Genomic DNA, 21697 nt, shown 5'->3' on the forward strand with positions numbered 1-21697 from the left:
GCCCGGACCGGTACGTAAGGTTTAATTAGGTCAGCTAGGTAGGGAGGTGCTAGGATGGGACGAATCTTCGCTATTTTTCGCAGGTGGAAGAAAGCAGTCCTAGTAATATTTCTAATGTGGAGGCCAAAGGACAACGAAGGATCAAAAATTACCCCAAGGTTCCTGACTTTGTCAGTGTGATGTATGACACGTGAGGCAAGGCTGAGCGTTAACTGGTCAAATTGATGCTGATGTCTCACTGGACCAAGAACCATCATTTCAGTCTTATCAGAGTTTAAAAGTAGGAAGTTTCTAGACATTCAACTTCTCACTGCTGCAAGGCAATCTTCTAAGGATTTTATGTGAACGAGATTACCAGCAGTTATCGGCATGTATAACTGACTATCATCTGCAGAGCAGTGAAAGGTAATCCCAAAATTCCGCAATATGTGCCCAAGGGGTGCTTTATAAAAGGAGAAAAGCAGGGGGCCTAAGACAGACCCCTGTGGAACCCCAAATTTCATGTCACTAAGGTTAGAGGTAGTGTTACTGTACAAAACACAGTGAGAACGACTGGTATGACGTCAGCCATACAAGGGCACTCCCTGTAATCTCAAAATGATTTTCCAGCCTATCAAGTAGAATATGATGATCCACTGTATCAAATGCAGCACTAAGATCTAACAGCAACAGAACCGTAGTGGTGACCGAATCCATTGTAAGCAGAAGATCAATCACCACTTTAGTGAGAGCCGTCTCTGTGGAATGATATTTTCTAAAAGCAGACTGCAGTGGCTCAAAGAGATTATTCTCTGTAAGATAGTCTACGAGCTGCCGTGACACCACTTTTTCCAGAAGTTTAGAGAAAAATGATAGATTTGTTATCAGCTGATAGTTTTTCAATACACTAGGGTCAAGATTAGGTTTCTTAAGTAATGGTTTAATCACTGCAGATTTGAAACATTTAGGAACAGATCCAGAAGTTAAAGAAAGATTAATATTTTCCAGCACAGTCAGCCCAAGAGTGGGCCACAGATCCTTAAACAGTTTTGTTGGTCTAGGATCAAACAAACAGGTTGTGCTTTTGGTTGACATTACGAGTTTTGATAGCATGCCTAGTGAGATATTATCAAATTCTGTAAATCTAGGTAATACCTCAGTAGTGGCGCCCACCTCAATAGCAGGGTGTAGTGGCTGGGTAAGGCATGCTGGGATATGTTTAACCTGATGTCTTCTATTTTCATCCCAAAGTAATCCAGGAAATCTTGTGCTGGAAAAGGAGAGCGAACTACAGGTGGTTGTCCATGCATAAGTGTTGCCACTGTGTCAAACAAGAACTTTGAGTTATACTTGTTTTTGTTGATCAAATCAGAGCAGTAGGTCTGCTTTGTAGCCAATAATGCATGCTTATAGTCTAAGATAGCATCACACCGCGCAAGGTGAAATACTTCTAATTTTGAACCACGCCATTTCCGTTCTGGACCTCTTGCTTTATGCTTGAGGTCACGCAGATAATCATTGAACCAAGGTGACTGTGATTTGGGGAGTGCGATTTTAACACAGGTGGTGCAATCATGTCGAGTGTAGTTTTGAGCACTGAGTTTAAACAATCCACAAGTCTGTCTACTGACTGGGTATTTGTCAAATGTGAAGCTAAGACATCAGGCAGTCTAGCTTCGAGTTCAGTCTTAGTTGAGGAGTTGATGCATCGCCGTAATGATATATAAGGTTGTTGTTCCACTAAACACGGCAGCGAAACTGTAAACTTAATAAGTGAGTGATCAGACACCACTGATGTAAGAGGCATGATGTCAATATTCATGACAGCAATACCACGTGCGAGAACCAGATTCAGGGTATTTCCACTAATGTGCGTTGAATCCCGAATGCATTGCCGAAATTCTAATGCATCCACAATTTCCATAAATGATTTGCAGAGGGGATCAGAAAGCTTATTTATATGAATATTAAAGTCACCAATGATCAGAATGTTATCTACACTAGTTGACAAGTTAGAGATGACCGCACCAAATTCATCTAAAAATTCAGAATATGGGCCAGGAGGCCTATATACAGTGACAAAGTAATACGACTGATTTTTATTCTTCTGACCTTGGCAATGTGTAATATCCTGAGCAGAGTGGAGAATCAGATGCTCAAATGAGTTATATTTGTAACCCCCAACAGCTAATAAGCTAAACCTAGATTTATAAATAAGAGCATAAGAGCAACACCCCCGCCTTGCTTCGCATCAGGAGGGACGTGACTAAATGTATATGCTGGTGGGCAGGCCTCATTTAAGGGGAGGACAGCTGTAGGTTTAAGCCAGGTTTCACATAGCCCAATCATATCTAAGTGATGATCAATAATTAGATCATTGATCAACAATGATTTTGAGGACAGTGATCTTATGTTAATGAGACCCAGTCTAAGGACCTCAGTGGGGTTGACAGTTGAACTGTTTGGGTTTAGGGGTGTTTCCAGAGTAGCATATATAAGATGCCTAGAAGTAGGTTTAGGTTTGAGACATTCCACGCGCGTTGTAGGTAGCAGACATGAAATCTTTGCTGTTGCTGGAAAAACCACTGGGCCATCCTCAATTTCAACATCATCCAATATAGCAATGGGTATTAAGTTTGGAAAGCATATCCCTCTATGATTTTTATGGACTACGGAAGCAGGCCACAGTCTCAACTTGTTGAAATTCCCTCCCTGGCAAATAAAGTGCACTATCACCATAGTGGATTTTCTGCACTAAATTCCCCGCTAAGCTAATGGATTCCACACCCACATTTGTCATAAGCCTTGCAGGGTCTCTAATCACCTGCTCCATGGCCTGTTGTAGATTCCTAATGTTACCCTGCCTGTAGAGCTCTATCTATATTCGCAGACAAGATGGCAGCGCCTTCCCCAGTCGGGTGGAGGCCGTCCGACATCAGCAAGCCACAGCGGCCCCAGAACGAAGGCCAGTTATCAATAAAGCTAAAGCCTTGCTGTCTACAAAACTGTGCCAGCCACCTTTTTAACGATGTCAGCTTGCTAAACGCCTCATCAGTACCCTGGGAGAGGAGGGGACCAAAGACTATTAATCGATGCAGACACATCTTTCTGACAAGGTCACAAGTCCTCTCTATGTCCATTTTTGTGACCTCTGAGTGCTTCATCCTGATATCATTGGTGCCAATGTGAATAACTACGTATGTGACTATATCTCATGTCACGTTCCTTCGTCTGTCTTCCTTTCTGCAGCATCAGCACCCTAAGATGAGATGCAATGTCGGGAGCTCTGGCCCCAGGAATACATTTAACGTCAGCCGGCGTCTGTAACCTGACTTTGCGGGTGATAGAATCCCCTATCACTAAATTCCGGTGTTTCGGCCTGGAGACAGGAGTGGAAGTCACTTGTGGGCTCAGAAAATTCACATCAGGCAAACTCAAGGGGGAGAACCGATTCACAGTTCCCACTGACGAGTGTGATCGGGGTGCCACAACTGGGCACCAAGCCCTACGGGGCTTCCTCCGCCTAGCCACAGTACGAAAGCTGTCCTCCACAGCCAGCGTTTCTATGCTAATGCTAATGGGCTCGCTAGCCGGCCCAACACTAACCTCACCTGGAGTGCCCGTAACATCTAACTCCACTGAGCTAAAAAGCTGGTCTAACTTATGGACACGGCTCTCTAAGAGAGCCACCCTATCTTCCAACATCACGCAGGATTTACGGAGGGTGTAAAGTAGGATTTGTAGTGTACTTTGTGCACTAAACTAAACACGAGCTAACCAATAATGGATAAGATAACCACTGCTAAGGCTCACACAGATGCAAATAAATGAATTAAAATTCACAGCAGTTACACTGAAAAACTAACAGAAGTATTAAACAGGTAAAAAACCAGTGGACCACCAGCAAATAATTTAAATTCTTAAGAGTTATTGTGTGTTTTGATGCCTTCATTCATTAGTCTCCTTTGTGCATGGTCACCCGCTTTTTGAGAACTGCCTACTCCAGGCAGATTTCCCATAGAGGACCATTCATGCATCCATCCCCTCACATTTCTAAACATAAATGGCTGTAAAAGTGATGATTTACTTGTGTTGTGCTAAACTGTATCATTACTTATTTAATTTATATCAAGTTGTAGAGATTTGTTGTCAGTTTGAGTGCAAACAGAATAATTTTAGAAATTTTAATACAACTATAGTGAAGCCTGAAATAAGTAAGGATTAAACAACGAGAAGCTGTGCATTATACGGTTTGACTGCACGACGCGGAGTCAAGTTAGAACGATAGAGTCCAGTTGGAATTAATAACTTCAAAGTGAAATGCCGTTTAAAGCAAATGACACCTCTTTCCAAATGTTGTAATACAAACAAACTGCAACTGATCAAAACGTTTTTTCCTCCCAAAACGAGACGTCCTGTGTTGATGTGCAGCAGCCGGCTGAGCTCAGCTCAGAGGTATGGAGAGACATTCATGCCAAAATGTCTCAAAGAAAATGCTTTTAACAAAAACTACAGATTTAGTTTATTTTTATTTATGTCCAGAGATCAAGGATCCAGTGGCCAATTTAAAATGTTGTTGACATAGAAAACCTGTGAAGCTTACTTTCAGTACTCAGAAAATTCACAAGAGGTATCGATAAGGGAATCGATAAGTGGAATTGATAATGGCATTGATATCAATAAAATCTTATCAATACCCATCCCTAGCTATGACTCACATTTTGCAGATTGATCATCCATCATCTGGGTCACTGCATACTTCATTTTTTCCCCAAGTCAGTTTGGAACCCTAAAAGATATTGGACTTAAAGACTGGACCTAAAAGACTGCAAGGACTGCTTTACTTCTTATTGATGCATATCTTTTAACCCTTGTATTATGGTGAGAAATAAATATGTTTATTATGTTGCGGGTCATTTTGACCCATATTGTTTAAATCCACTCAAAACCGTCAAAAATGAAGTTAAACCAATCATAACTTTATTTTAGATTATACACACATTTTGAAGAGATGAGAATACGAGATATACAATTCAAACACTATATCAAAGAACTCCTGTTTTCAATTTTTCCCTCTTCACAAACACTTTTTTTTTTTCATTTAACTTGCCCCATTTTCTCGGATTTTCAATGTTCAACATTTTCCCCACATGATGGACAGAATGTGACTGTGTGCTTTCTGCAGATGTACTTCTTGCACCTTGCACAACAGGTACTTGTTTTATTGTCACCTTGATAGGGACAGACTTGGCATCTTTTGCATTTCTTTGCACCTCTATCCAAAGGATCCATTGTGGGTTGGTCAGATGCCCTTCCCTGGACCTTTGCGATGAAAGCTGCAGCTGCTGGGGATTGCGCTGGCCTGGCCCAGTTCTGGATCTTGGGAGTGAAGAGTGCTTTGCCTAGTTCTTCCAGGAAAAGTCGACATCTGTACAGTTTGCTGGCATTCCACTGCTGGTTGATCTCAATCCACAGCACATAGGCATTGTACGCAGACACGTCCACAATGTTGTAGAAAACCACCAAGGGTCAACGGGCAGTCTTGTGCTGGCAGGTATATGTTGCTGTGACTTTGTCAAGATTGTCAACTCCTCCTTTGGTGGAGTTGTAATCCAGGATCATCTGCGGCTTCATGTCCTCTCTCGTGCTCAGAGATGCATCTTTGTGCATTGTGCTCATCACAAGAACATTCTTGTTTCTCTTTGGGCAGTAAGAAACAAGTGTTGTTTTCTCTGTGAAAGCAAATTTTGAGGAATGCAGAAGTCTTCCTTGTATCTTCAGAATTTCACAAGGAAGTTCTGCCTTATTTTTTCTGACTATTCCCAACATAGTCAGCTTTCTCTCCCGAAGTTCATCTCCAAGATGGTAGGAGGTAAAGAAGTTGTCACATGTTATGTTATGACCTTGCAGCCCTTCAGTCATCTCCAATACCACACGCATTCCCTGATTCTTCTCAGGGGCTCCTCCAGGTGGCTTTCCAGTATATATTTGCAGGTTACATGCATAAGTGGATTTTGCATCACAGGCTGCCCATATTTTGATGCCATATTTCGCAGGCTTGTTTGGCATATACTGTCGGAAAGGACAGTAAGCATGCAAGTCAATTGGATCCAGTGGCTTCCATTTCTCTTGAAAAACACGCCTCCCCTCCACGTTCGTCATGTCGAGGATTATCTTCTCTATGGGTGGGGATATGAAGAGCTGAAATGCTGATTCAATATCATCAATTCTTGTTACAGCAAATTTTGTCAGACCAGGAGTCATTTTGATGACATTAGAAGATGACAGTCTGTCTTGACTTTGGTGTTGGTGTGGTGATGTTGACCATTTTATTTTACCGTCTTTAGATATCCATGTCCCCTGTGTGGATGACAATTGTTGCATTTCTTAGTTTTCATCTGATGAAGGGACACCAGCAGACTCATCCGCTGAACCCTCCTCATTGTGGGAAAACTGACAATCTGGATCATCAATAGCATTGTCCTCTGGCTCTGAAGGATCCTCCGTCTCTGAAATCTCTTTCTCTGCATCACTATCCCAGTTCATAAGCTGCGACAAAACGTCTTCAGATGTAAATCATCTGAAGCTCATTTTTGGTGTATTTCTCAAAGAAAGGGCATGGAAACAGTGACAAGAACAGGGGAGAGAAAGTGCCTCTTCCACCACACCTGGTTCTGAATGGCTATTCAGAGAAAATCAAAATAACGTAGATCAAAGAGACATGTTTATTTTGGATTTCAACAGCCACTTTGTGTCTGGGTCAAAATGACCCGCAACATTATCTTTGTATACAAACTCTGTGCAGACACTTCACAACACATCAAAGTGTTCAGATTTTACACAGCAGTTCATGACCCTAGATGAGGAAAAGTCATAAAAGTTCATGGGAAAAAAGAGAGGATTACCTGCACTTTGACCAACACAAAAATTGAAATGGGTCAAATTGACCTGCAACATAATTCAAGGGTTAAACTTCACAGACACAGCTTTATCGACTCAGTGCATATTTATTTTGCATTGGGATCTGTCCACAACCTTAATAATTATTAGATTATAATCAACAACCTACCTGTATGTCCCCTATTTATACAGGTTTACTGACTGATCTTTTGTTCCTCTTGGATTTACCTCTTTTAAATGTTGCACATACCTTTACCTCAGTGTTGCCAAATGCATACTTAAATTTTATTTACATCTGACAAGAATCCTGAAAGTAATTTTGGAATAAATAATTATCAATATTAGACACACATTTTTAATTCACTCCAGTATGCTTTTCCATAAAATATGGCATATAGCTTTGCCCTGCTCCGAGTCAGTGCCGTGGTTTTCTTCTTATAAGTAATCATTTATTCTAATCTGTGGAAAAGCATCATTTTGTGATGATTGCTTGTTTGTTCATTTTTTTAACTTACAAACATTTTAAGTGAGAAACTGAGAGCGGGAAGAGGTCATAAATTGGCTTATGTTTTTGGACTTCATACAGTTATAAATACTCCTGAATTGAAATTTGTCCCTGGGAATCTGGTCATGCTGACCAGTCAACCTAATCTGTGACACGGCTTTAGTGTCTCATAACAGACAGAAAAATCTTTTCCTGTCCTCTGCCCTACACTGCAGCACTGATGCACCAGAGATTATCTGCCTTACAAACCAGAGAAGATGAAATAGTGTTGCTGAAATGTCATAGTTTCTGTATTTTTTTGGTAACAATTTTCTTTTCAATCAAAAATGTGTTTTCTGGAAATGACACTAAACACACAGTTGCTTAATTACTGTACACTGCTGATACACAAATCACAGGAAAAAAGAACCTCAGTAAATGTGTTTGCACCCCAAAATCCAAAAGCCTCCTGGTGGATTGGATACATTCCTATATAGCCTGTGACCCTTGAGATAAAAAAAAAATAAAAAATCATGCTTTACCAAAAGTGGTCATTTACCTCTTTGGACTGAGCATAATCTGCACATTGAGCAATCTTACAGCCTATTCAGGTTCCTTGGACAAGATGCTTCATGTGCATTGTCTCAGTCCTTGGCTGGGAAGGATAGGACTTGTGTCCTATTCAGATTTATGCCTCGAGACAATCCTGTCTCGGAGGTCTACAGGCAGTTCCTTTGATGTCATGCTTGGTTTGTGCTATGACATGCACTGTCAACTGTGGGACCTTATATAAAGACAGGTGTGTGTCTTTCCAAATCATGTCTAATCACCTGAATTTATCCCAGGTGGACTCCAATTAAGCTGGAGAAACATCTCAAGGATGATCAGTGGAAACAGGATGCACCTGAACTCAATTTTGAAAGGCTTAGGAATACTTATGTACATGTGATTTCTTAAGTTTTTGTTACTTTTAATAAATTTACAAAAATAAAAAAACAAAACTTTTTTGCATTGTCATTATGGGGTATTGTGTGTAGAATTTTGAGGAAAAAATTAATTTCATCCATTTTGGAATAAGGCTGTAACATGTAAAATGTAAAATGTGGAAAAAAGTGAAGCTCTGTGAATACTTTCCGGGTGCACTGTAGGACTTCTAATTATGGTTGTAGAGTAATTAAAAGTGTAATTTATCATATTCCAGGTCTGATGCGGATGCAGGAGTTAATCAAGGCTCCTGCAAAATTTAACCTGAAGGTTAAAATCCGCCAGCTGACCCCAGGTAACCAAGATGCCCGGCCGCTGCTGAAAGAACTGAAGAAAGACAAGGAATTTTTTATTATCTTTGACTGCACCTACCGCATGGCTTCAGAGCTGCTTAAACAGGTCTGTACTGAGATACTCTGCAACATTTATTGACACTTTTCAACATTAAGTCATACACACACACACACACACACACACACACACACACACACACACACACACACACACACACACACACACACACACACACACACACACACACACACACATATATCTTCAACTGCTTAGTCCACTTAAGGGTCACGGGGGGCTGGAGCCTATCCCAGCAGCCATAGAGCGTGAGGCGGGGTACATCCTGGACAGGACGCCAGTCTGTCACAGGACCACATATAGACAAACAAACAGCCACACCCACACGCACACCTACTGACAATTTAAAGATTCCAGTCCACTTAACCTGCATGTGGGAGGAAACTGGAGCACCTGGAGGAAACCCACGCAAACACGGGGAGAACAAATTCCACACAGAAAGGCCAAAGGTGGGAATTGAACCCATGACCTTCTCGCTGCGAGGCAACAGTGCTAACCACTAAGCCACATTAAGTCATAGTGTTTTTCAAAACCACATGAAACCTCTTAATCATGCAGTGTACACGTGAAAATTAAATCTGATGTCCTGTCAAACAGTTGTGAAGTTAATTAGTCCTGATAAAAAAGACTTTCCTTTCCAATGTCATAATCATTAGTAATCAACGGCTTCTAGTCTTTATTAGGACTGAAATTCAACAAGAGCAGAAAACTCAAAACACCAACAAATACAACACTGAAGAATTCCAACAATGCTTTAAAAAACAACTGCTGCCTTATTTTCTAGGATCAAGTTGAAGAGCAGTGGAATCTACTGAAGAATGTTCTCACTTTAATATGCAAAGAGACCATGGGGATTCAAAGTACAAAGCATCTGGACTGCTTCCATGAAAACTTTGAAAAGCTCCAACAACTCATTGATAAAAAAACAACAGCAGGTCTTCAGAGGCCTCCAAGCGGTCCTAAATTCTAAGAAGTTTAGTATAAAACATTTGCTTTCCAGAAGACTCCATCATTTAGCAAACACAAACAATAGTAGAGGCTTCTTCAGTGCCATCAAGGCTGCCAACAGACCAACAATAAATGAATAAGTAACCCCACAAAAGTTGAAGGAACTCTCCTGAAGGAAAAGGAATTCTGAGCAAGACCACTAAGGAAAACTGGGAGCTGCACATGTATTTATCCATGTTCAACTGAAACTGCGTCAGGAAGGGCATCAAGCATGAATCTTTTGCCAAACCCCAGTACGAGTCTCTATTGGATCCACTGGGGGTAGCTGGAAGCAGAACTGTTCCAATCATATTTAAAGGTAGAAGGATACTCAGAGACCTCCATAATAGCTCCAACAACCCTGTTTATGTTGTCTGTTTTAACACTTACCTTTAACTTTTTGTTTTTCATTGCAACAGTTATCCCTCTGTTATCATTCAAAAATGTATGTCGCTGACATGAACGAGGGAAGCTCTTCAACATCTCACCATGTCATTTAGGTCCTTCAGACTTTATTTCAGTAAATGCTTCTGAGGAGCATATGCATTGCTAAAAATCTTCAGCTTCTGGCGGGCAACCTCCAACGACAGCCCTCTTAACCCCCTGCCACTTTTTAACCATTTTCTTTATTTGCATTCTCACATGCATGGAAAAACAGTCCTTACCATCTCATTTAGGTCCGTCACACTTTATTTTCAGTAAATATGCTGGGAACATAAGCATGGCAAAAATCTTCTGCTTCTGGGGGGCTTTGCCCCCAGAACCCCCAACTCCTGTCCTCTTAACCCTTATAGGGTCTTTATTTTTTTGTTACCCAGGGACTCCTGCTAGGTCTGGTGGACCCATTGCATTTTGGGGCTTTTAATTCAACATAATCACAGGTTTTCTTTTGTTAAAATACTCATCAGATGTTTACTTCATCCCAATTGCAAGTAATATAAACAACATATTTGTTACGTTTGTTCCTTTTACCTTTGTTAAATCACATTTAGGAATAGAGATATAACTTATTTTTGCTTTTTTTAAATTAAATCTAAGAAAATAAGGAACTGCATCATAAAGCAGGCATAACTGGGAATATAATTAAAAAATATATAAATGAAGCAAGTTTTTCCAAACTATAGTGTATTATTTATTTGAATTTCATTAGAAATTTAACCTACTCGGGTCTGTTTACACATAACACCTGTCTGAACAACACATCAGCTCCACTGAACTCGGCCATTTTCATACCAGACTATACCACACATGCAGGGCAGTTTCATTGTGTGTGGATTGCATATTTACTTCTTGCACTGGGTGCATGTACAGTATATTGTGCTTTTCTGTCCATCTTGGGTCCACACACTTTTTAGCCTAGTCCTGGCTGCTGAAAGGCTGGTCCTGAGGCTCTTTCACGCTTCAGAGGATGCTGATGCTCATCCTCCTGTACAAACTCAGTGTCAGACTCTGAATTTTTAGAAATGTGAGCCTCACATTCTAAAACTTCTTCCTCTGCATCACCATCAAAACACTCTGTCTCTTCCAATATCAACTGTAAGGCAGCCTGAACAGAGAATCACTTTGCCATCTTGATCAGCTGTGGTATGGAACCATGCTGATAGAGCTATTTACGCATAGTGTCAGGTCCAGTGATGCCGGTAACGCGTTACTCTAATCTGATCACTTTTTTTAGTAACGAGTAATCTAACGCGTTAATCTTTCCAAATCAGTAATCAGATTAAAGTTACTTCTCCAAGTCACTGTGCGTTACTATTATTTTTGCATTGTGGGTCGATAGCAGCATTAAACTTGGTCCATGGGCAGGAGGTCGGGGTTTGACTGAACTACACACTTTAAGCGAGCTGTGAGCTTTTCATCCGCGGTTTTCTGCAACAGCTACGACTTGTCCTCACCTCTTAAAGTGCGGTGACAACAGCACACCTGCACTGAGCTTTACAAAGACATTTTTATGCTTTTTTTTCTCCGAGCTGCTCCGTATCTGCTGCTAAAAACAGCTGATCCTCCGCGACGCATCAACAACTAACACTATTTTCCACTCAAATGCACATAAACTCTCTTTCTGAGGACCACATGATGTGAAAATGCAATAAAACCTTCTTACCTGTAAACCTGGTCATGTTTTCTGCATAAGTAAATGTTATCCATTCTTTGTGCTCAAACGCCAAAGCAGGGGCGAATCCAGATGGAATGGTGGTGTGGGGCAAGGATATGCCCCCCACACAACACCCCTAGATTAAAGGTCCAGTTTTGAAGCTTTTTTTTACTACAACTACGAATACTACTTAAAATAATAATAATTTCAACAAGTAAAATGTTTAGAGAGAATTTAAATGTTAGAAAAATGTTAGAATGAATTTAATAGTTACATTTATATACAATGTAGGTTAGAAATTGCAAGTTTTACTGTTAAAGTGCTGTCAACAGTTAAATTTGAGGTCAAGAAAGAGGTCTTTATTTTACTTTTTATAAAACAAGTATTTATTTTCATTGAAGCCAAGAAAGGGTGACTATGAAGTGAGTTTTGGCAAAACAAGTATCATTGTCATGTTGAGGTGGCAGAGGGTTGTTGTCGGCAGCTGGGGAAAGTAACTAAAAAAGTAAGTAGTAATCTAACTTAGTTACTTTTCCAACTGAGTAATTGGTAAAGTAACTAAGTTACTTTTTCAAGAAGTAATCAGTAAACAGTAATTGGATTACTTTTTCAAAGTAACTGTGGCAACACTGGTCAGGTCCCCAAGATTGGGGACAGAGGGTGAAATGTGTGGGAATGTGGGTACAGTCCCCAAACAATGTTGCAACCTTGTGCAGGAACAGTGGGTGCTCACACCAAGGGCACATTCACCTGCTTTGCTTCGTTCTGCTCTGCTCTATTCCACTTAGGGTTGCCAACCGTCCCTTGAAAAAACGGAATCGTCCCTTATTTGGAAATAAAAGTGTGCGTTCCGTATTGACCTGAAACGGGACGCAATTTGTTCCGTATTTCTGTGAGAATCAAAAAGTCTGTAAAATGTCAATGGAATTGACTGGCGCTTTATATGGAAACTTACGGTAAATTTGATCCCAGCCTCTCTCCTGCTCTTCACCAATGAGCTGACAGACACGAGTTGACGATACAGAATCACTCTTATCTCATTGGTCAAGGGACATCTGCTCGCAAGAAGATACCGACGTCATGAGCCGACGACGGTCGCTGGACGACAATAACAAAGCAGCATGTGTTGTATGGCTGGGGGGCCTGGCTGCCTTTTTGTTTCTGTCTTTTGTTTTTCCTTCCAGGTGGCTTGCATTTGGGACTGAGTGGCTGTGTTGCTGAGGTTATCAGGACCTCACCCTGATCACCTGCGGCTCGTCAGGACTCACAGCTGTGGTGCATCTATATGGATTGGAACATGGTGGCATTTAAGACTGGAGTATACAGTGTGTATTTGCCAGAGACTCGACCTTGTGACCAGACGGGTGAGATCGTCGTCTCGGGAGCCATCTCATCATCAGTGGATGCAGAGAACGTCCAGGGTTTGATGCACGGTCTGTGAAAGAGGAGGGGGTGAGGTCTCACGCTCGTCAGCACACTTCCTGAGGTACGTTAGATTTTGTGACTAACGTTTATACAGTCAGTAAATGTGGTGTCCCTCACACCTTATTATATTGAGCTGTACGTTAGTCATGTATCGGCTTCCACTGCAGTGGAGTTTTGTGAACTGGATGTTCCATGCCTGCAGGTTGGGAAGCTGATTAGTAATTAAGCCAGGAAGTGTTTGCTGTTTATGTACACCTTTGAGTGGTCTCTCTGTGTGTAGAGTGTGGACTCATATAATGGTTCCTTCTTTCACAGACTCGGTTTGTTGCGGCCACCTGGGGGGTGTCGGCGGGGTCCTTGGGTCCGAACGGCTTCTGGCTCCGGACCGTTAGCGCTGCTGGGAGCGTACCGTATCACCACCACGCCAGACCGCACACTCTTTTGTTGTTTTGTATCACATCACTGTTATGTATTAAATTCAGTTAGCCTTTGTACCGTGCTCTGCTTATTTCATACTGGGTCCTTCAAACGCTGGTCGGTTCTCCGAGCTGCGTCCGACACATAACAAGCATGGCTGATATCGATACATTCACCGACACCGACACTGCAGATATGTCTACAGACAGCAATGTCTGTAACGTCGTTACTCCTCCTCCTAAAAAAACAAACAAAAAAGAATGCAAAAATACAGGGAGAATGAGAAAAGGAAAATGGCTGGGTGGGAAAGGTGCGCTATAACAGTATTGTTTACTTTTCAGACTTTATTTTTTGCACTTTTTATTACACTAAATGTGTAAATGTGCACTGTTACATTGTTTTGGATGATGCAAATTTCTATTTTTTTTTTTTTTGTTGTTAATTTATACAATTTTAAGTTAAGCAATAGCACTACAGAGATTTATTTTTAAAAAAGACAGAATGCTCATATTGAAAATGTGAGTGAAAATTTATTTTACACTAAAAATAAATCGCTAAATAATAATTTGTTTTCCACGTGTTCATATCAGAACAAATGCATGTATGCATCTACCTAAATTCAGGGTCAAGTCAACAGTCAAAGGGTTAAAAATCGTTTCACACAGACGCTGGGAAGGGTGAAGGCAAAGGTCAGTCGGCCGGTCGGCCCTGGCGGTGAGGTGTCCCTTATTTATTTTTCAGAGAGTTGGCAACCCTAATTCCACTCCACCCACCCACTCATTCACTCACTCACTGACAGGCCCAGAGAGCAAAAAGGGAACATGAGGGTGCACAGGACCTATGATTTCCACACTTTCAATAGCCCTGGGTCCAGTGGACCTGAAGACCCTAAATGTAATATAAATGTGAAGGGAGTATATAGAGCTGCATAATTGAAAATGTTTTCTGATTTATGCTCCTCACAGAAAATGAGCCAAGGTCAATGAATCTTATCTTGAAAAAAATAATTATTTGTATCATTTTTCTTCAGCTTAAAACAAAAAACGGGTCTCACAGACCCGAAGACCTTAGGGTTAATCGCCGCCATTTAAAATTTTTCCTTTATTTGTATCTCACATGCCTGGAAGAATGTCCTCGCCATGTAATTTACGTCCTTGAAACTTTTTTTTTTTTTTTCAATAAATGCTTCTGAGGAGCGTATGCATGGCTAAAAATCTTCAGCTTCTGGGGGGCTTCACCACACTTTAGATTTTAGGCTTCGCCCCCCCCCCCCCCAGACCCCCCCCAACTATAGCCTTCTTAACCTCCTGCCACTTTAAACATTTTCTTTATTTGCATTCTCACGTCTGAAAAAAGAGTCCTCACCATGCAATTTAGGTCCTTAAAACCTTTTTTTTCAGTAAATGCTTCTGAGGAGCATATGCATGGCTAAAAATCTTCTGCTTCGCCCCCCAGACCCCCAACTATGCATCTCTTAACCCCCTGCCACTTTAAGCATTTTTTATGTTGATGTAATTTCAAATAGTAACTTTTCAGCTACTTCACAGTAGGGCCGCACAATATGGCCAAATTAGGTGCACTTTTTGGTCTTATTTTTAAGAAAATCTCCCTCTACACCACTCCATCAGGAAGCTGCATTTTATATTTTGAATTAAATTTATACCAAGTTGTAGAGATTTGCTATCAGTTTGAGTTTAAGGAAGATCATTTTAGACATTAGAAAATGGCTGTTTACTCACCACTATAACTAGGGTTCTGTGGTTCAGATGATGCGTTCAAGTTCAAAACTGGCTCAAACATTTTTCTTCTTCTACTAAGGTGGATTACAACTTTTTTGTGGAACACAGCACCAACTACTGTATAGGAAGAACCGAGTAGTCAGTATGTGTCACTGATTTCAGAATGGCTCTTTTCAACTAGACGTGCCGTGACATGTCAGTCATCTGAGTGGCACTTGGGGTGTCCAGTCAGATTTCAGGGGAAGTCCAGTGTAACCCAGCTACACCCATGCCAGGAATTGTTCAAAATTTTACATTTCCTGTTTCATTGTGGACTGAAACTTTAGCACTTCCTGTTTCAGTCTCCGACCTCCCACTGAATTCCATGAGATCCCACAAGATTTCGTTTATTGTCAAACCAGTAAGTGTTCAACATTTGTGTTTTTTATTATTTAATGAGACAAACAAAAAGTTACCCAGAAACCTTACAGAGGATTAAATACACTACCATTTCTCATGAAATGTTGTGATTTAGCAGCACGGAATATACATTATTCTATTGGTTCATGATATTCTCACGAAAAGCGCCACGTTTCCGTAACAGGAGCACGAGTGAAGCGGGGGGGTTATTGTTAGGGTTGGGGGAAGGAGTAGGGTTAGTAATAGTGAGTTTAAAAACCCTGTCACTGTCAATTTTGTGATGGGAGCACAAAAAAAAAAGAAGTTAGACTGGGTTGTAAATACAACAGCAGCAGATAAAACAACAACAACAACAACAAAAAAAAAAACGGGGGGATTATATTAAAAAAAAACCTTTCCAAAGGTAAAACGTTTGACAGTTCCTGTGGACTCAAAATTTGACACCTCCTGTTTCAGTCTGAACTTCCCACCGAATTCCCGCGAGATTCCACGAGATCCAGTGTATACTGTCAATCCAGGAAGTGTTTGACATTTCCTGTTTCACTTTGGACTCAAAATTTGGCGCTTCCTGTTTGGGACTTCCTGTACCTACACGCTCACGAGCACCACTAGCTTAGCTTATGGCAAACTAAAAGTGGACGCTCTCCTTATGGGTGAACAACTGTCCAGTTTTCTGGGTATTCTGTGTTAGTACACACCCGTGGCCGACGTGCTTGATGAATTCCTGCACAAAAGTAGTTCCCAGATAATTGTGATATATTCCTGTGAGATAATGAGTATATCTCATCTAAATCAGTTCTAAAATTTACCAGTAATAAAATTATAATGATAACTGAAGTTTTAAGAGTGGCCATAATAAATATTTAAGAAATATTAAAGAAAGAAATATTTAAGAAAGTTTTTGAGCAACTTCACCTGTTATTGCTCAAGCACATTGTAAACGTTGACACAATGGAATGTGATGCGGAATGTTCAGAAAGATATGATTGGAATGGTTTGATTACCATTTACAGTTGGCGATGAAACACTTGGGTGTTAACTTCTTGTTAAAGTCAGAACAAGAAGCTGCACTGAAAGAGATCTATCTGGGACAAAGAGACACATTCTGTATGTTGTCGCTCCAAAGAGAGCGGCACGCTGAGCAGGGTAGCGAACGTAGTCTGGCAAGCTCCACTGTGGGCGAGCAGCTATCCCACAATGCCAAAATAGGAGAGATGTCGGTCCAATGAGAGCGGCATTCTGAGCAGGGTGTCCCTGTACCATGAGCGAGCTTCACGCCACTGCGCTTTGCGTCGCTTCGCTCATAAAATAGTTTTTGATCCTGATCGACAATGATGGCTGATCTTTTAATCCCGGTCACTGAGATTTGATCCTAATCACTAACCTTTGATGCTACATACTCCTCTTTGATCCTGATTGCTGATCTTTGATCCTGATCACTGAGGTTTGATCGTAATTGCTAAACCCTCCTTCTTGAAACCTTGAAGTTCCAGGAAGGTGTGTTTGAACAATGGCAAAATTTTCAAGACGGTCAAAAATTTATTTTCTTCCATCGTGAACTTTGACACATTTTGATAAATCCATGCGTTTCCATGGAGTGCAGAACATTGTTGTCACTGTTGTAATATCACCAAGAGGTTTTTCAGAAGCATCACAGTGATGTCAAAGCTATACAATGGACATGGTGCTCTTGTTCTTGCAGACATTGCATTATACAAGCCCGGTGCATTTTGCCAACCCCACTACACATGAGATCACCAGATTACATCACTGAACTGCACCGTAGATCACATCTGTAGGCACCTGTGATATTCACATGCCTGTTTGTTATGTTTTCAACCACACTGCATATCTGTGAAAGTGGGAATGGGACTAAAAACTTTATTCTGAGCTTCATCTTTCATCCCGATTGCTGCCCTTTGAACCTGGTAACTGAACATAGGTATTCATTGCTGATGGCACTCATACTATAACCAAGATGAAAGCAATCAGGATGAAAGATTGAAGCTCAAAGACTGTAGATGAAAGGAAGGATATGCTTCTTAAGTTGGATTTTCAGCTAAATTTAATGGATTCTTTATTGATAACCCTTGGGAGGACCCTTCAGTACTGCTGGAATGACTTTGTGTCAAACAAGCAGTTACTTAGGAAGACTTAGATGATCACTTGCATTGTGAGGGAACTGTTGGGAAGGTGTCGTGACACGGACCCACAACAGGGGGCGTTAATGAATGGACAATGGATAAGCCAAAAAGTAACAATTTAATGTTGTGAATCGCACAACGAAGTACAGACAATAACAATATTGTGGAATGTCAATTATACACAAGGTGACGTGTGGGCAGGCTCGAAGATAGAAGACGTCTGGCGAGAGAAGAGCCGGATCCCACACAGCCTCCACCACCAACGGATCTGAAGAACACCGGAGCCGCCAAGCCCTGCGCCCCAGGTGGCCACTGTCTTCAGCAGTCAGACCCGGTACTGCTGGCAGAGAACAGAAACAGTATTGATGAGTGTGAGTTCGCACACTCAGTAATCCCACAGTCTGTGTTCTTTTGGGAGGGAGCACCTCCACCTCCAATCACACACTCGTGCAGCTCCTGTCTAATCACTTATCTGGTTGGGGTGTGAAGCGAAGCCGTCGCTGATCACACCAAACGCCAATCCCACAGATAAGGAAAACACCACAGGAAAACGGCTGCAAAGAAGTTCAGATTATTACTCAATGTATTAAGTCAGCAGAGAAAATTACCTGAATGGTAGCTGATTTCTCGGCGGGGAGGTGGAGTTGCAGTCCGGCTTTTATGGAGGATGACGTAGATGAGTGACAGCTGGTGTTGATGATGTGACAGCTGTCACTCCACTAGTTTCGGCGCCCTCTCGTGCTTGAAGCCCGCACTCCAAGCAGGGCGCCATCTGGTGGTGGTGGGCCAGCAGTACCTCCTCTTCAGCGGCCCACACAACAGGAACATCAGTTAAGACATTTTGGTCATATTTCTTGGGGCAGGAAAAGTGAAATATTTACTTTAGAGAGGTGGTGGTGGACAAAGATATCTGCTTGGGTGGGTTTCATCTTGGACCCAAGGTAGTTCTGTAGTGTGGTGGATGTGGTGGCAACTAGCACCAGTGCATACATCCCACACCTGACCTACACTGACCCATGACCTACCTCACCACCAAATTTTATTGAATTACATTTTTGTCTTTTTGAGATATCCCAATGGCAAACAAACAAACAAACTGTAACAAAAACTTCTTGACAGAAATAATAAGCATTATGACCCGGCAGAGTTTAACATTATTTTATTTCTTTTTTTCCATTTTTCAGCTTTCATCCATGGGAATGATGACAGAGTACTACCATTTCTTTTTCACTACTTTGGTGAGCTTCAAGTTGCTAACCTTTACAACTAAACATGCTGAAAAGGAGAACCTCTTCCGATGTGTCCTTGTTTCTTTTTTGTCTCCTGCCAGGATTTGTTTGCCTTGGATTTGGAGCCATACCGCTACAGCGGAGTCAACATGACGGGTTTCAGACTACTGAACATAGGTGACCCGTATGTGGCCTCCACTATGGACAAGTGGGCCATGGAACGACTGCAGGGGCCCAAACAAGATAGCATCCTGATGGATGGAGTCATGACTGTAAGCTGCACACTCTTATTTTACATGAAGGAGCAATAACATTTCAAAGCACGTGAGCCACATTTGGATAATGGATGCAAATTTGTATCCACGGTACTTTAAAGCCTGAACTGCTTGTGCTAACCTGTAAACGTTTGCAGCAATAAAAAGCTTTATTTCTTCTTGATATTTTCAGATTTATTGTCACATGCTGTTATATATTTTATGCTTTTGTTGACTCCTGTAACAGCACAGATGTGGGGAGATATTACAGATGTTGTAGTTGTTTTAATCACACATTCTTCAACAATCGATTCACACTTTATTGGTATAGAACAGATGTTTAGTTTCATATGGCACAACCTATTGAGTGTGTCTGTCCTCTTCTGCCCTCCTAACATCTCACTTGTGCTGCCTTCACAGACTGATGCAGCATTGATGTATGACGCCGTTTTCATGGTTGCAGTCGCGTCCCAGCGGGCCACTCAGATGACTGTCAGCTCCCTGCAGTGTCACCGCCATAAACCCTGGCGTTTTGGACCACGCTTCATGAACCTTTTCAAAGAGGTCAATGTTTTCCAGCAGCTGCAAAATACTGACTTTTTCCTTGAGGATTTTAGAAACATTCAATTCATTTTTTTGCTTCTGTCTTAAAGTATTTAATGCAGTAACCAGAAAAAGTGCTCACCTTCTATTGACAGACTTCAAAGGCTACCTTAATGTGCATCGATCTTATGATTTGCACCACATTTTTCAAACCTCCACTTTGATTGCAAGACTATTCCCGTCTGGTAATTTGTACCATGGCTTCAAATTGGCTTGATCACTTTGAGAAATACATTAGCAGACATTCACTGATGCATGTCTTTTGTCTTCTGATATTGTATTGTATTTGGAGTTGCTGACCAAACCACTACCACAATGGAACTGGGGTAAACTAAATTTTACAGCTCTGCTTTCTTTCAAAATTTAAAGCTGGATGGTTTATAATTTATGTAAGCTAAATATTGATGTGTTGTTTTGGCTGATTGGTTAGGGAAGGGTTATGAAAACAGCCAGATAATCCATCAATGTAGAACTGGAGTTATGTCAGGAAGGGCATCTGGTGTGACACGTGCCAAATCTCAATACAGATCTGTATGCTGACAGACAAAAATAAATAAGTAAAAATAAATAAAATAGAATGGCTACTTCAAGGAAGTGGCTGAAGATATACTGTGTTCATGATTAAAAACTCATATGAGCTTTCTGTTGGTCTACTGCTCTATGTTATGGGAAAGGTGCTTACCAGCAGTGCTTCATGCCAGCTTGTGTTGATTTTTGTAAAACCTTTGAGTCAGTTGAGTGGGTTGCTCGCAGTAACATCCTAAACATTTACAGGAGCCCCACCAAGTTGCTGGACATCATAGCCAACTTTGTGTGGAGCAGTAGCAGAATTTACAAAATCTTCCTAGTGGATTCTGACATTACTCAGGGATGTGTTCTAGTTCCTCCAGGGTTCAGTGCTTACTGTACATGGACTGCGTGTTGGGTAGGGTTGTGGAAAGCAGTGGCTTATGTGCCTTTGTTGGTGAGGAAAGTTTTACTAACCTTGAACCTTGGAACTCTTACTGTTGAATGATAGGATACCATGAAGAGGGGTTGGAGGTACATCTAGACTGGGTCAGCTGTGTGTAATCTCTTGCCTCATTGCAACAATGTAATTATTAATTTACTAAGCAGTCTGTGCCACGAGGACTTTAATCTACACCTCTTTGTTGCAGTAACCCATCAGTTTGAACACTGTGGTTGCTTAGCTGTAGCATTTTTGTTGATGCATGTTCTGACATTCTTGAGTTATGCTTTTTTGTCTTCTTAGAATGATCATAGCAGATGGTCACCCACTGAGTTTGATCTGTTTCAGCGTTCTTCCTGCTATCAAAAAATGCTAAGGGATTTTTTGTTACAACTGTCATCAATGTGTTTGCTCATGGTGTGGGGGAAGGTCCAGACGTACAGTGCCTTGAGCTGACTTATGTTGTGATTTAGCGCTGTAGAAATGAATAAATTGAATTGATATCACCCAAGATACTATCAAACATTACTATGACATCATATCACCTTTCTATTGATCAAATGACCTTTAACATTGAATGATCTTGAATGGTCAAACTCATTTCGAGTGGCTGTTTTGATGAAAGGTTATGCATACACCTATGGTTAGCATTCACCACTAATATCAACTCATACATCACCTTACTCTTTGACCATGTGTGTCCTTGAAAGGCCAAATTCATTTCGAATACCTGTTTTGAG

The 21697-nt window shown here is 41.2% G+C and overlaps 1 protein-coding gene across 1 annotated transcript in view; it reads left to right on the plus strand.

Moving 5' to 3' along the window:
- LOC117517330 (glutamate receptor ionotropic, kainate 1-like) overlaps positions 1–21697 on the plus strand; it is a 164730-nt gene that overhangs the window by 31857 nt on the left and 111176 nt on the right. The window contains 4 exon segments of the mRNA XM_034178324.1: positions 8565–8746; positions 19107–19160; positions 19253–19423; positions 19826–19969. Of these exon segments, the coding sequence (XP_034034215.1) occupies positions 8565–8746; positions 19107–19160; positions 19253–19423; positions 19826–19969 (551 nt within the window).

This window comes from Thalassophryne amazonica, chromosome 9 (genome assembly GCF_902500255.1).
Source record: "Thalassophryne amazonica chromosome 9, fThaAma1.1, whole genome shotgun sequence".
Lineage (NCBI taxonomy): Eukaryota > Metazoa > Chordata > Actinopteri > Batrachoidiformes > Batrachoididae > Thalassophryne > Thalassophryne amazonica.